General features: G+C 43.2%; 1 protein-coding gene across 1 annotated transcript; it reads left to right on the top strand.

Annotated features, from left to right (window-relative positions):
* The first annotated feature begins 5,394 nt into the window (after nt 1-5,394).
* plek2 (pleckstrin 2) lies at nt 5,395-12,638 on the top strand. The gene is made up of 9 exons (XM_014189394.3): nt 5,395-5,656; nt 5,804-5,968; nt 6,793-6,983; nt 8,414-8,505; nt 9,668-9,855; nt 10,040-10,141; nt 11,050-11,133; nt 11,767-11,845; nt 12,252-12,638. The coding sequence occupies exons 1-9, from the start codon at nt 5,603-5,605 to the stop codon at nt 12,377-12,379; spliced, it is 1,083 nt and encodes a 360-aa protein (XP_014044869.1). The 5' UTR covers nt 5,395-5,602; the 3' UTR covers nt 12,380-12,638.
* Nucleotides 12,639-15,057: the final 2,419 nt, after the last annotated feature.

Genomic DNA, 15,057 nt, shown 5'->3' with positions numbered 1-15,057 from the left:
AAACAAAGAAATACATCACATAGAATGCCCACTCCACATCACACCCTGACCTAACAAAATAGAGAAATAAAACGTCTCTCTCTCAGGTCAGGGCGTGACACATTGTCAGTTTGTCCGTTGGTAAATTCAGAGCGTTGTCAGTTTGTCCGTTGGTAAATTCAGAGCGTCGTCAGATTGTCCGTTGGTAAATTCAGAGCGTTGGCAGTTTGTCCGTTGGTAAATTCAGAGCGTTTCGATCTCGGAGCGTTCAGAACACACACTGGACGCTCTGGCCCAGGAGTAGGGTTGATCCGAGCGTTCTGACCATCACAACGGCAGTCAAGCCCCCATTTTACTCTCCCTAACAGAGCTGGTTAGGCTGTTTTCATGTTATCCACAGCGTTGGTGACTGCAACTGTGCTGCTGGCAATAATGAAATTATTTATTTTTGACGACATTTACTGACACCAGCCAAATTCAACGGGTGTTGAGCTGGAATTTTGGGAGGTATTATGTCAACTATGTCCATTAAGAAAAACCTGCTTTCTTTTCTGTTGCAAAACGTTTTTCTATATGCTCTATGACGTCAACTAATGAATATGTCTGGTCAGAGAGGAAGAGGCGAAGCGAGAGGGATAACTGGGCCCAAAATCTGTCTTCTCAAACAGGTGGCGTCGATCAGAGTGTGTCGAATTTGGTTAAAGTGATACTTAGGGATTTTGAGGCTTTTGCTGCATTTCAAACTCTCATCGACGCCTTATGCCCTTGGGTGAATCCCCGTCACCATCTTGGACGTCGGCCCAAACCATTAGCAAACAGGAGAAGTTCGCAACATAAGCACCTCAGCCCTCGTTTTTGATCGAGTTTGCGAGTGTACAATTATGTTCACTTCGGGGCCTGAAATGCCCCATAATTCAATTCGCGATGATTGTACATCCGCTATGAAATGTCAGCCGAAACTTAAAACCTCAACGTTAATATGGGTAAGTCAACATACAAGTGTAAGTAAAAACGAATGTAAAGAGGTTAGAAATTGTGCTACTAATGCACATTACGGCACAAACACGTCTCGTAAAAGTAATGATGTTTTTGTTTGGTTAGCTTTTGGAGATTGTAGAAATAAAGCATTTTCCTTCTTCAGAAGTTCCAGCTTGGCAGGCTAATGTTATTTAGCTAATTAATTTACTATCTATCATACAGTAGGCAGGCTAACGTTATTTAGCTAATTAATTTACTATCTATCATACAGTAGGCAGGCTAATGTTGTTTAGCTAATTAATTTACTATCTATCATACAGTAAGCAGGCTAACGTTATTTAGCTAATTAATTTACTATCTATCATACAGTAAGCAGGCTAACGTTATTTAGCTAATTAATTTACTATCTATCATACAGTAGGCAGGCTAACGTTATTTAGCTAATTAATTTACTAATTATCATACAGTAGGCAGGCTAATGTTATTTAGCTAATTAATTTACTAATTATCATACAGTAGGCAGGCTAACGTTATTTAGCTAATTAATTTACTATCTATCATACAGTAGGCAGGCTAATGTTATTTAGCTAATTAATTTACTATCTATCATACAGTAGGCAGGCTAATGTTATTTAGCTAATTAATTTACTAATTATCATACAGTAGGCAGGCTAACGTTATTTAGCTAATTAATTTACTAATTATCATACAGTAGTTATTTAGCTAGTACTGAGTCAATGATAACATGGCTCTATACACTGGGTGCCAGTACTGAGTCAATGATAACATGGCTATATACACTGGGTACCAGTACTGAGTCAATGATAACATGGCTCTATACACTGAGTACCAGTACTGAGTCAATGATAACATGGCTCTATACACTGAGTACCAGTACTGAGTCAATGATAACATGGCTCTATACACTGAGTACCAGTACTGAGTCAATGATAACATGGCTCTATACACTGGGTACCAGTACTGAGTCAATGATAACATGGCTCTATACACTGGGTACCAGTACTGAGTCAATGATAACATGGCTCTATACACTGGGTACCAGTACTGAGTCAATGATAACATGGCTCTATACACTGGGTACCAGTACTGAGTCAATGTGCAGGGTAATACAAGGTAATTGCGGTAGGATATGTACACTGAACAAAAATATAAACTCAACATGTATAGTGTTGGTCTCATGTTTCATGAGCTAAATAAAAGATTCCATATGCACAAAAACCTTATTTCTCACAAATGTTGTGCACAAATTTGTTAACATCCCTGTTAGTGAGCATTTCTCCCTTGTCAAGATAATCCATCCACCTGACAGGTGTGGCATATCAAGAAGCTGATTAAACAGCATGATCATTACACAGGTGCACCTTGTGCTGGGGACAATAAATGGCCATGATAAAATGTGCAGTTTTGTCAAACAACACAATGCCAAAGTTTAGAGGGAGCTTGCAATTGGCATGCTGACTGCAGGAATGTCCACCAGAGCTGTTGCAAGATAATTTAATGTTATTTTCTCTACCATAAGCCGCCTCCAATGTTGTTTTAGAGAATTTGGCAGTACGTCCAACCGGCCTGACAACCGCACACCACGTGTAACCACGCCAACCCTGGACCTCCATATCTGGCTTCTTCACCAGCGGGATCATCTGAGACCAGCCACCCGGACAGCTAATGAAACTGTGGGTTTGCACAACCAAAGAACTTCTGCACAAACTGTCAGAAACCGTCTCAGGGAAGCTCATCTGCGTGCTCGTGGTCCTCACCTGGGTCTTGATTTGACTACAGCATTGTAACCAACTTCAGTGGGCAAATGTTCACCTTCGATGGCCACTGGCACGGTGAAGGAGTGTGCTCTTCACAGATAAATCCTGGTTTCAACTGTACCGGGCAGATGGCAAAAGCTACGGACAACGAACACAATTACATTTTATCAATGGCAATTTGAATGCACAGAGATACCATGATGTCGTGCCGTTCATCTGCCGCCATCACCTCATGTTTCAGCATGATAATGCACAGCCCCCATGTCAACAAGGATCTGCACACAATTCCTGGAAGCTGAAAATGTCCCAGTTCTTCCATGGCCTGCATACTCACCAGACATGTCACACATTGAGCATGTTTCAGATGACAGCGTGTTCCAGTTCCCGCCAATATCCAGCACCTTCGCACAGCCATTGAAGAGGAGTGGGACAACATTCCACAGCCTAAAATCAAATCAAATGACATTTTATTGGTCACATACACGTGTTTAGCAGATGTTATTGTGGGTGTATCGAAAATGCTTGTGTTTTCTAGTTCCAACAGTTGCAGTAGTATCTAACAAGTAATATCTAACAATTTCACAGCACATACCCAATACACACACAAATCTAAGTAAAGGAATGGAATTAAGAATATATAAACATAATGTCAGAGTGGCATAGACTCTGATACAGCAGAATAGTATAGAATACAGTACCAGTTTATAATACAGTATATACACATGAGATTAGTAATGCAGCTATATGAAAAAAGGAGATCGATGTGTGTGTCATGCTACATTTTTTTTTCTCCTAACCAAACTGTGCTATTTTCTGTGGGTTTTTTTTTCTCCCCCGCATTGTTTGTAACTTATTTTGTACATAATGTTGCTGTTACCATCTCTTATGACCGAAAAGAGCTTCTGGAAATCAGAACAGCGATTACTCACCTCAGATTAGACAAATATTTTTTTTCTTTAATGAGTCCTACGTGAAGGATATACTGCTTCTCCGAGACTAGGCCCAAATCCCCGTCATCTGTTAACCAACAGATGCATATCATGTGAAATCAATAGATTAGGGCCTAATGAATTCATTTCAATTGACTGATTTCTTTGTATAAACTGTAACTCAGTAAAAATCTTTGAAATTGGTGCATGTTGCGTTTTATATTTTTGTTCATAACTAAGAATAACGCCTAGATCACACCGACCGAGATATTTTATTTTTGTTACACCAGAAGAAGTACATTCATTTCCAATGTGTTTGCCGTGCAGCATTGCGTTGCAGAGACAGTTGAGGTGTGTTCTGTGTGGTGCATACGTTGGATTTATCAGGATGTATGCATCAAACTGTATGTGTAGACAGCTTGACAGAAATGGTAGCAGAATGTGAATGTTGAACCTTTGTTGCATACATATCCAGATGATGCCGTGTACTATTTTGCGCGAAAACCACTGTTCGGTGTTATCCAGGCGTCAAGTAACTATAGGAGTGTATAGCCTGCTGCAAACATTCCCTTTGGACAGTAAGATGAAACGACTTAATATCGCCATCTGCCGGCCTTTGGGTTTACCGTTCCATGTTGCGAGCAGATCCACAAACAAGATGTTGTATTTTACAGAGAGTATGGGCTGTATTTAACCCGAAGTACCTGCACTACAGCGCGATAGAAAATGTAAAGTAAATAAGTACGTTTACATGCACACTAATAATTCGATATTAAACGTATTATGGCAGTATGCCGAGTATGCCATAGTCATCATGTAAACACCTTACTGTGTTTATAATCAGGGTAAGGTCATAATCGGAAGTAAGAATACAAAGGTTAAAACGCCTGTTTTCTTTTTTTCAAATGAGGATATGCAAACACCTTAATCGGATTTCCGGCGGTGTATTTCATCTGCCTATGTGCTGGTGTAACCGATGTGAAATGGCTAGTTAGTTAGCGGTGGTGCGCGCTAATAGCGTTTCAATCAGTGACGTCACTCGCTCTGAGACTTGAAGTAGGGTTGCCCCTTGCGTTGCAAGGGCCGCGGCTTTTGTGGCGCGATGGGTAACGATGCTTCGTGGGCGTCAGTTGTTGATGTGTGCAGAGGGTCCCTGGGACGGAATCTACACTGTTACACTAGCATGAGTGAAGTGAGTTCGAATAAACGGAATAGTTTTCAAATGTCCGAACTCGGAATGAAATAGGCTTCCCCACCCAAAAAACAAGACACCGTTTCCGTGGTAGAACGTTTACTTGTAGTCCCACCAGACCTGATTTCAGAAGTGATCATGAAAACAGGATTTATTAGGGAAATTGTTATTTTTGTAAAGCATGTAAAACGTTTAAATTGAACTATTGTAACGACCCTGGGTTTATAAGCGCGGATTTCGACTCTGCCGTTCGAGCATGTTTTTGCGGCACAGTCGATAGCGCGCCGGACTTCGGGCTTGAAGGTCGAGGGTTCGAGACCTGCTCCCTACCTGTTTCTTTACACTGGTGTCAGAAGGGATCGGACCTTGCATCCACGACAGTGCGTGTGCTTGGCCGGTTGAGCACGTTCCTGCTGTTTCATTACACTATTATATTAATCTGACTATTACTGTGTGCACGTAACCGACGATTACTCATTCCTGTTTCTGTTTTTGCGGAGACTGGATCCACTTAAAAACTCTGCATATGTCGATTTAATCGGAATTTACCTTTTATATTTCAAATGCGCTATAGCGCTGTAGAGAAAAAGGCTTATTTTTTTGTGGAAAGAGCCACGTTTTTTTCCCCTGCATTCCGATGTTGTGAGAGTTCTGTGCTGGCTGGGTGTGTACCAGATGACTCACCAGCCAGGTGAGAGATATACCATTACTCCGCACCAGAGCCGAGGTAGAACAGCTGACTGACTATGGAAGAAGAGCAGCAGAACCCGATCCTGAAAGAGGGATTCCTTGTGAAACGGGTATGATATAAATAAACCGTTATATGTCCATATGATGCGCATTTCACTCGACTATTATTCATCAATGTGTTATAACATTGTTTTAAATAAGTAGTTATAAAATGCGTAGTATTTTAATTAATATATATTTTGTAATTGTATCTCTAGGGTCATGTAGTTCACAACTGGAAGGCTCGCTGGTTTGTACTCAAGCCAGACAAGTTGCTCTACTATAAATATGATGGAGGGAAGAGAGACTCCTGTCAACGCGGGAGGATCATGTTGACCGATTGTAAAATCTCTTGTCCGTTTCTGGAGTATGACAACCGCCCGGTGAGTTAATGTACAAGCCCCTTTACGTTTACCTCGTCTGGAATCAGTGACATTATGGCTGTTGAACAGCATTCAAATCATAGAATTACATACTCCATCATGGTTCTAATGCTGATCTCTGTGATTAGAACAGCATTATATTCTATTGTTTTCTAGAGTTATGATTCTATTCTAGAATGATGATTCTATTCTAGAGTTACGATTCTAGAGTTATGATTCTATTCTAGAGTTATGATTCTATTCTAGAATTATAATTCTATTCTAGAGTTATGATTATTTTCTAGAATTATAATTCTATTCTAGAGTTATGATTATTTTCTAGAATTAGAATTCTATTCTAGAGTTATGATTCTATTCTAGAATTATGATTCTATTCTAATAGAATAGCATTATATAGTGTATGCTGTTCATGTCTCTGAAACTGTTGCCCTGAGGATATATCGCTGCACTAGATATGTCAATAGATTGACGTGGTGTATTGTTGAAAACAGGCTGCGAAGTGGGAGTGTCTCAGCTCTGTTGAGCCCAGCCCAGCTTTTTGCTTCCTTCTGTAATCATACGAGAAAATGCAAGGCCTGGGGACATCTCGTCATAAATAGACTAGAGTAAATGTCCCATTTTGTTTTTTATTAGAGTAGTTTCAACCTTAGACCACTTGACACTATCATCGTAGATAGAGTATGCTTTTCATAGTTTTCAAAGGTGTGTTGGGATACATCTCTCGATGCTGTTGGACACATCAGGATATCATCTTGGGGTTAAGATGTAATCTTCAGGTATTCAACATCATCCGTTGGTCTTCTTTGTTGTTTACTGTACCTCAGCTGGTGTTCAAACTGCAAACCAAGAGTTCTGCCGAGTACTTCCTGGAGGCGTGTTCTCGGGAGGAGCGTGACCAATGGGCAGCGGATATCGGTGCAGCGGTGGAGAAGCTCCGCCCGGCTGACTCTCCTACCCCCAGCCAGTCTAAAACCACTGGACACCAGTCACTACAACTACACAACGTCAGCCTGAAGTGAGACTCTTAGGAGGCTTGGCTGAAAGACTTTCGCCAACCGTCGACACTGGTTAAAATTACACCATTACAACCAGATTACATGGTTATAAACTGGTTAAAATTACACCATTACAACCAGATTACATGGTTATAAACTGGTTAAAATTACACCATTACAACCAGATTACATGGTTATAAACTGGTTAAAATTACACCATTACAACCAGATTACATGGTTATAAACTGGTTAAAATGACGTTATTACAACCAGATTACATGGTTATAAACTGGTTAAAATTACACCATTACAACCAGATTACATGGTTATAAACTGGTTAAAATTACGCCATTACAACCAGATTACATGGTTATAAACTGGTTAAAATGACGTTATTACAACCAGATTACATGGTTATAAACTGGTTAAAATTACACCATTACAACCAGATTACATGGTTATAAACTGGTTAAAATTACACCATTACAACCAGATTACATGGTTATAAACTGGTTAAAATGACGTTATTACAACCAGATTACATGGTTATAAACTGGTTAAAATTACACCATTACAACCAGATTACATGGTTATAAACTGGTTGTAATAACATTGCCCGCTTGGTTGTATTTAGTCTATTAGTCACATGAGTGAAGTCTTTAGCTATTCCATAAAGACAGTCACACAGCTGGTCAATAGTGAAGCTATTCCATAAAGACAGTCACACAACTGGTCAATAGGGAAGCTATTCCATAAAGACAGTCACACAACTGGTCAATAGGGAAGCTATTCCATAAAGACAGTCACACAGCTGGTCAATAGTGAAGCTATTCCATATGGACAGTCACACAACTGGTCAATAGGGAAGCTATTCCATAAAGACAGTCACACAGCTGGTCAATAGGGAAGCTATTCCATAAAGACAGTCACACAGCTGGTCAATAGTGAAGCTATTCCATAAAGACAGTCACACAGCTGGTCAATAGGGAAGCTATTCCATAAAGACAGTCACACAGCTGGTCAATAGTGAAGCTATTTCATAAAGACAGTCACACAGCTGGTCAATAGTGAAGCTATTCCACAAAGACAGTCACACAGCTGGTCAATAGTGAAGCTATTCCACAAAGACAGTCACACAGCTGGTCAATAGGGAAGCTATTCCATAAAGACAGTCACACAGCTGGTCAATAGTGAAGCTATTCCACAAAGACAGTCACACAGCTGGTCAATAGGGAAGCTATTCCATAAAGACAGTCACACAGCTGGTCAATAGTGAAACTATTTCATAAAGACAGTCACACAGCTGGTCAATAGTGAAGCTATTCCACAAAGACAGTCACACAGCCGGTCAATAGTGAAGCTATTCCAGCTAAAGGTTTAGGGCCAAGGGGAAGAGCTAAGAGGTGAATTTTATCCAGCTGACATGGTGGGTTGTCCTTCCTTCTCTCAGCCAGGTGGTGGACTCCATGTATGACGTCCACAGTGGCATCAAGCTGACCAGCCACAACGAGCAGGGAAACTCCTACAGCAACTGTTTCTCAGGTGAGACGCTCTGACACATGCCAAGAACACCTTCTGAATATTGAGTTGCATCCACCTTTTTGCCCTCAGAACAGCCTCGATTCGTCGGGGTCACGGACTCTACAAGGCGTCGAAAGCGTTCCACGAGGAATGCTGGCCCATATTGATTCCAATGCTTCCCACAGTTGTGTCCAGTTGGCTGGATGTCCTTTGGGTGGTGGACCATTCTGGATACACACTGGGAAACTGTTGAGCGTGAAAAACCCAGCAGTATTGCAGATCTTGACACAAACCGGGGCACCGGGCACCTGCTACCATACCCCGTTCAAAGGCACTTTTCTTTCCCATTCACCCTCTGAATGGCACACACACACAATCCATGTCTCAATTGTCTCAAGATTTAAAAATCCTTTGTCTCCTCCCCTTCATTCTACACTGATTGAAGTGGATTTAACAAGTGACATCAATAAGGGATCATAGCTTTCACCTGGATTCACCTGGTCAGTCTGTCATGGAAAGAGTTCTTCATGTTTTGTATACTCAGTGTGCATGCCACTTAACAGACATTTGTGTATGTGATCCCAGCTGAACATACTACTGCTGTTGGTGCTGTTGGTGGAGGGGGATCTCTGAGGTTGTTGTGGATGGATGTAATGACAGTGGTGCTGATGCTGTGGATCCTCTCTCTCTCTCCCCCCTGTCTCACCTTCTCTCTCTCTCCTCTCTCCCCTCTCTCTCTGTCCCCCTCTCTCCCTCTCTCTCTCTCTCTCTCTCCCTTCTCTCTCATCTTCTCTCTCTCTCCTTCTCTCTCCTTCTCTCTCTTACCTTCTCTCTCTCTCCTCTCTCTCTCCCCCTCTCCCCCTCTCTCTCCTTCTCACCTTCTCTCTCTCTCCTCTCGCTCCCCCTCTCCTCCCTCTCTCTCTCCCTCTCTCTCTCTCCCTCTCCTTCTCCCTCTCCTTCTCTCTCTCCCCCTCTCCCCCTCTCTCTCTCTCTCTCCCTCTCCTTCTCCCTCTCCTTCTCTCTCTCTCCCTCTCCCTCTCTCTCTCTCTCTCTCTCTCTCTCTCTCTCTCTCTCTCTCTCCCCCTCTCTCTCATATTATTTCTCCCTCTTTCTCCTTCCCTTTCTCTCTCTCTCTCTCTCTCTCTCTCTCTCTCTCTCTCCCCCCCCTCTCTCTGTCCTCAAGGTTCTGCGGTGGTGGACTGGCTGGTGTTCAATCAGCTGGCTCTGACCCGTGTAGAGGCTGTGACTCTGTCCTCGGCCGTCCTAGAGGAAGGTTTCCTACGCCCCGTAGGTCTGAGGAGCGTTGAGGCTCAACGCAGCCATGGGCTCAGTGAGCAGTTCCTGGATGACTCCACTGCTCTCTACAGCTTTGTGAGTGACAGTCCCTAGTTATAGTAGTAACCCCTTCTCTCCATGAAGGTTGATTCACTGATTGATTCACTGACTGATTCACTGATTCATTCACATGTACTGTTGTGCTTTAGACAGTGTCTAAACCAGATGTCCTGTACCCTACTGTATTTCCTTGTTAATGTGTCCATGTTGTCTCTCCCAGTCAGAGAACTTTAAGAAAAGAGGGAGTGTGAAGGCTGAGACTTCCCTATCAGCCATGGAACTAAGTGGGAAAGTCCTGAAAAGAGGCTATCTACTGAAACAGGTGAGAAAAACTCTGCCAGTCAGCCCAAACTAGGGGCTATCTACTGAAACAGGTGAGAAAAACTCTGCCAGTCAGCCCAAACTAGGGGCTATCTACTGAAACAGGTGAGAAAAACTCTGCCAGTCAGCCCAAACTAGGGGCTATCTACTGAAACAGGTGAGAAAAACTCTGCCAGTCAGCCCAAACTAGGGGCTATCTACTGAAACAGGTGAGAAAAACTCTGCCAGTCAGCCCAAACTAGGGGCTATCTACTGAAACAGGTGAGAAAAACTCTGCCAGTCAGCCCAAACTAGGGGCTATCTACTGAAACAGGTGAGAAAAACTCTGCCAGTCAGCCCAAACTAGGGGCTATCTACTGAAACAGGTGAGAAAAACTCTGACAGTCAGCCCAAACTAGGGGCTATCTACTGAAACAGGTGAGAAAAAACTCTGCCAGTCAGCCCAAACTAGGGGCTATCTACTGAAACAGGTGAGAAAAACTCTGCCAGTCAGCCCAAACTAGGGGCTATCTACTGAAACAGGTGAGAAAAACTCTGCCAGTCAGCCCAAACTAGGGGCTATCTACTGAAACAGGTGAGAAAAACTCTGCCAATCAGCCCAAACCATCTGTGATTGGATGTGGCCTAGTCTTTGCCAATCAGCCCAAACCATCTGTGATTGGATGTGGCCTAGTCTTTGCCAATCAGCCCAAAGCATCTGTGATTGGATGTGGCCTAGTCTTTGCCAATCAGCCCAAAGCATCTGTGATTGGATGTGGCCTAGTCTTTGCCAATCAGCCCAAACCATCTGTGATTGGATGTGGCCTAGTCTTTTGTGTTTGTTCTCTGCTTCAACTCTGCTCTCATAACCACACTTCTCTACATATCATGTGTTTGGTTATTCATGTCTCCTGTCTTCCTCTAATACAGGGACACAAAAGAAAGAACTGGAAGGTTCGACTGTTTGTGCTGCGATCAGAGCCAGGTTACCTTCACTACTATGACCCCAGTAAGGTGAGTGACGATTGGTTACCTTCACTACTATGACCCCAGTAAGGTGAGTGACGATTGGTTACCTTCACTACTATGACCCCAGTAAGGTGAGTGACGATTGGTTACCTTCACTACTATGACCCCAGTAAGGTGAGTGACGATTGGTTACCTTCACTACTATGACCCCAGTAAGGTGAGTGACGATTGGTTACCTTCACTACTGTGACCCCAGTAAGGTGAGTGACGATTGGTTACCTTCACTACTATGACCCCAGTAAGGTGAGTGACGATTGGTTACCTTCACTACTATGACCCCAGTAAGGTGAGTGACGATTGGTTACCTTCACTACTATGACCCCAGTAAGGTGAGTGACGATTGGTTACCTTCACTACTATGACCCCAGTAAGGTGAGTGACGATTGGTTACCTTCACTACTAGTAAGGTGACATGGCTATAGACTATAGCTATATACTCATAGCCTGGGTACCAGTCTATTTGTGCTATCTTTCCATAGCCTGGGTACCAGTCTATTTGCTCTATCTTGCCATACAGGTTCTCATTCTCTTCGGTCTTCTTCTGTGGGTATTGACATCATGTTGTTTGTGTTCTGTCTCATCCACTTCCTGTGTTATGTCACTTGTTGATGACATCAGGACGACATCAGTCCCGTGGGCGGGTTCTCTCTCCGAGGCTGTCTGGTCTCTGCTCTGGACGACAACGGTGTTCCTTCAGGTGAGTCACACAAACACAAACGAGCGCACGCGTACATGCGCACGTACACACACACACACTGAGTCACTCTCTCAGTCAGCCCTAAGATACAGCTGTCTTGCTCCAGTAAAGGTGTGGCTGATAACACAATGGGACTGGCCCGTGACAGGCATGGGTTGAGTTCAGTAGGGCACACGAGCAAAACATCTTGATCCAAATGTTCTCATTGAAGTTCAGGTAGTACCTACTAGTTTCATTCTGTTTCAAAACGTTTTGTTCTTCCTGAACATGACCCAGAGAGAGCAGTGAGTCAGTCAGTCTGGGGAGGCTGATTCTCTCTCTCTCTCTCACTCTCACTCTCACACTCACACTCACACTCACTCTCACACTCACACTCACTCTCACTCTCACACTCTCTCTCACACAGGTGTGAAGGGTAAAGTCCAAGGTAACCTGTTGAAGATCATCACACAGTTTGATACTCACTACTACATCCAGGCTCCCAGCAGACAGGAGAAGATGGACTGGATAGAAGCTATCAGAGGACAGAGTTAAATAAAGTCAAGTTTATTACTTTAACGTAGTGTTTTAGGTCAGGCTGTTATCGATACATCCAATCCATACCGTTTTTATTTTTTATTTTTTTTACTATACAAATCTTCTAGCGTATAAGATTCCAAGAAAGTATACATTCCATGAATGTAACCGTGCAAAGTTAACCGTTTGGAATAATGGTTTTAAACATGTAAATAGATCATTCAACATGGTGCTGTTTTGAATATTAAATAAAGCTTTTCGCCCATGTGAGAAGGCCTATGTGTTTCATGTGTAATGTTCTTAGCACGTGTAACATTGAAGTCACTCTATGGTTTAAGTACAAATGTACCAGAAATGTGATTCAGGTAGAGACAGGCAGCGCCCCGGGAGAAGTGTGTCACACCCACAGCGAGACCAGACGTGCTTTTTCCAAACAATAAAATAGAGCCATAACGTGTAATCTAGCCTACATCCCAAAATGGTGCCCTATTCCCTATATAGTGCACTACTTTAGACCAGAACTCTATGGGGCACCGGTCAAAAGTAGTGTACTGTATAGGGAATAGGGTGCCATTTGGGATGCAAACCTTAGTGCATCTCTATGATTCCTTCCCTGTTGGTATCATCATCCCGGTTACCCAGGTAACTGAAGTGTTCTGAGGTGAACCAGAGCTGTAGTTTTCCATTGACACAGATATATTCCAAAGAGGCAGCTATAGAGAAATGTACTAAAGATTGACAACAATTTTTACTGCCAGATGCAAGGTTTCACCCGTCCCAATTATTTCAGATATACAGAAGTGCAAGTTTCACCATGGCACAGACCGTGTGTCACATGTCCTTAGGGCTGCTCTTAAATACTGTGTCTGGCAGCACAGAGACTACAGGACTGCTCATAAATACTGTGTCTGGCAGCACAGAGACTACAGGACTGCTCATAAATACTGTGTCTGGCAGCACAGAGACTACAGGACTGCTCATAAATACTGTGTCTGGCAGCACAGAGACTACAGGACTGCTCATAAATACTGTGTCTGGCAGCACAGAGACTACAGGACTGCGCATAAATACTGTGTCTGGCAGCACAGAGACTACAGGACTGCTCATAAATAATGTATCTGGCAGCACAGAGACTACAGGACTGCTCATAAATAATTACATTTTTACATTTTAGTCATTTAGCAGACGCTCTTGTCCAGAGCGACTTACAGTAGTGAATACATACATTTCATAAATTTTTTTGTTGTTGGTACTGGCCCCCCGTGGGAATCTAACCCACAACCCTGGCGTTGCAAACACCATGCTGGCATTGCAAACACCATGCTCTACCAGCTGAGTCACAGGGAAGGCCATAATAATGTGTCTGGCAACACAATAATAAGGTGATTGATGACATGACTGGATGGATTGTTATGTTGCTTCATAGACCTGGCTAGTACAAGAGACATGACTGGATGTTACGACTTCTACCGAAGTCGATGCCCCTCCTTGTCCGGGTGGTGTTCGGCGGTCGACGTCACCGGTCTTCTAGCCATCACTGATCAGTTTTTCATTATCCATTGGTTTTGTCTTGTCTTCCTACACACCTGGTTCCAATCCCATTCATTACATGTTGTATATTTAACCCTCTGTTTCCCCTCATGTCCTTGTCACGGTCGTCGTAATGGATGAACCAAGGCACAGCGCGTATGTGAATGCTCATTTTATTTAACACGAATCAAAACAATGACCGGACGACAAAGAGTCTTGTAGGCAACACACAGCAATACAAAGAACAATCTCCCACAAACCCCAAAACAAACAAACTCCTAATTATAGGACCTTCAATCAGAGGCAACGATAGACAGCTGCCTCCAACTGAAGGCCCCAACACCAATTAGAAAAACATAGAAATACAAATGTCTAGACAGAACATAGAAATAAACTAACATAGAACAATAACCAAAAACCCCGGAATACATAAATCTAACACCCCTCTACATACACAACCACCCTGAACCATATAAAACAAATACCCCCCTGCCACGTCCTGACCAAACTACAATAACAAATGACCCCTTTACTGGCCAGGACGTGACACCCACCCCCTGCCACGTCCTGACCAAACTACAATAACAAATGACCCCTTTACTGGTCAGAACGTGACACACACCCCCTGCCACGTCCTGACCAAACTACAATAACAAATGACCCCTTTACTGGCCAGGACGTGACACACACCCCCTGCCACATCCTGACCAAACTACAATAACAAATGACCCCTTTACTGGTCAGAACGTGACACACACCCCCTGCCACGTCCTGACCAAACTACAATAACAAATGACCCCTTTACTGGCCAGGACGTGACACACACCCCCTGCCACGTCCTGACCAAACTACAATAACAAATGACCCCTTTACTGGTCAGGACGTGACACACACCCCCTGCCACGTCCTGACCAAACTACAATAACAAATGACCCCTTTACTGGTCAGAACGTGACACACACCCCCTGCCACGTCCTGACCAAACTACAATAACAAATGACCCCTTTACTGGCCAGGACGTGACACACACCCCCTGCCACGTCCTGACCAAACTACAATAACAAATGACCCCTTTACTGGCCAGGACGTGACAGCCAGTGATTGATTGTAAGTTATGTACGCGTGTATTTTTGTATCGGTGTGCGACGGGTTATTTTTAGTCGTGT

Source organism: Salmo salar, chromosome 01, assembly GCF_965601325.2.
Source record: "Salmo salar chromosome 01, fSalSal1, whole genome shotgun sequence".
Classification (NCBI taxonomy): Eukaryota; Metazoa; Chordata; class Actinopteri; order Salmoniformes; family Salmonidae; genus Salmo; species Salmo salar.
Note: the sequence above shows the minus strand (reverse complement) of the source record. Positions and strands in the feature narration are given on the sequence as shown.

Excerpts from the sequence above, each read along its gene's own strand:
- plek2 (XM_014189394.3), top strand. The coding sequence starts at position 5,603 with ATGGAAGAAGAGCAGCAGAACCCGATCCTGAAAGAGGGATTCCTTGTG. Across the intron at positions 9,856-10,039 it reads CCACTGCTCTCTACAGCTTT|TCAGAGAACTTTAAGAAAAG; the intron begins GTGAGTGACAGT and ends TGTCTCTCCCAG. Across the intron at positions 10,142-11,049 it reads GAGGCTATCTACTGAAACAG|GGACACAAAAGAAAGAACTG; the intron begins GTGAGAAAAACT and ends CCTCTAATACAG.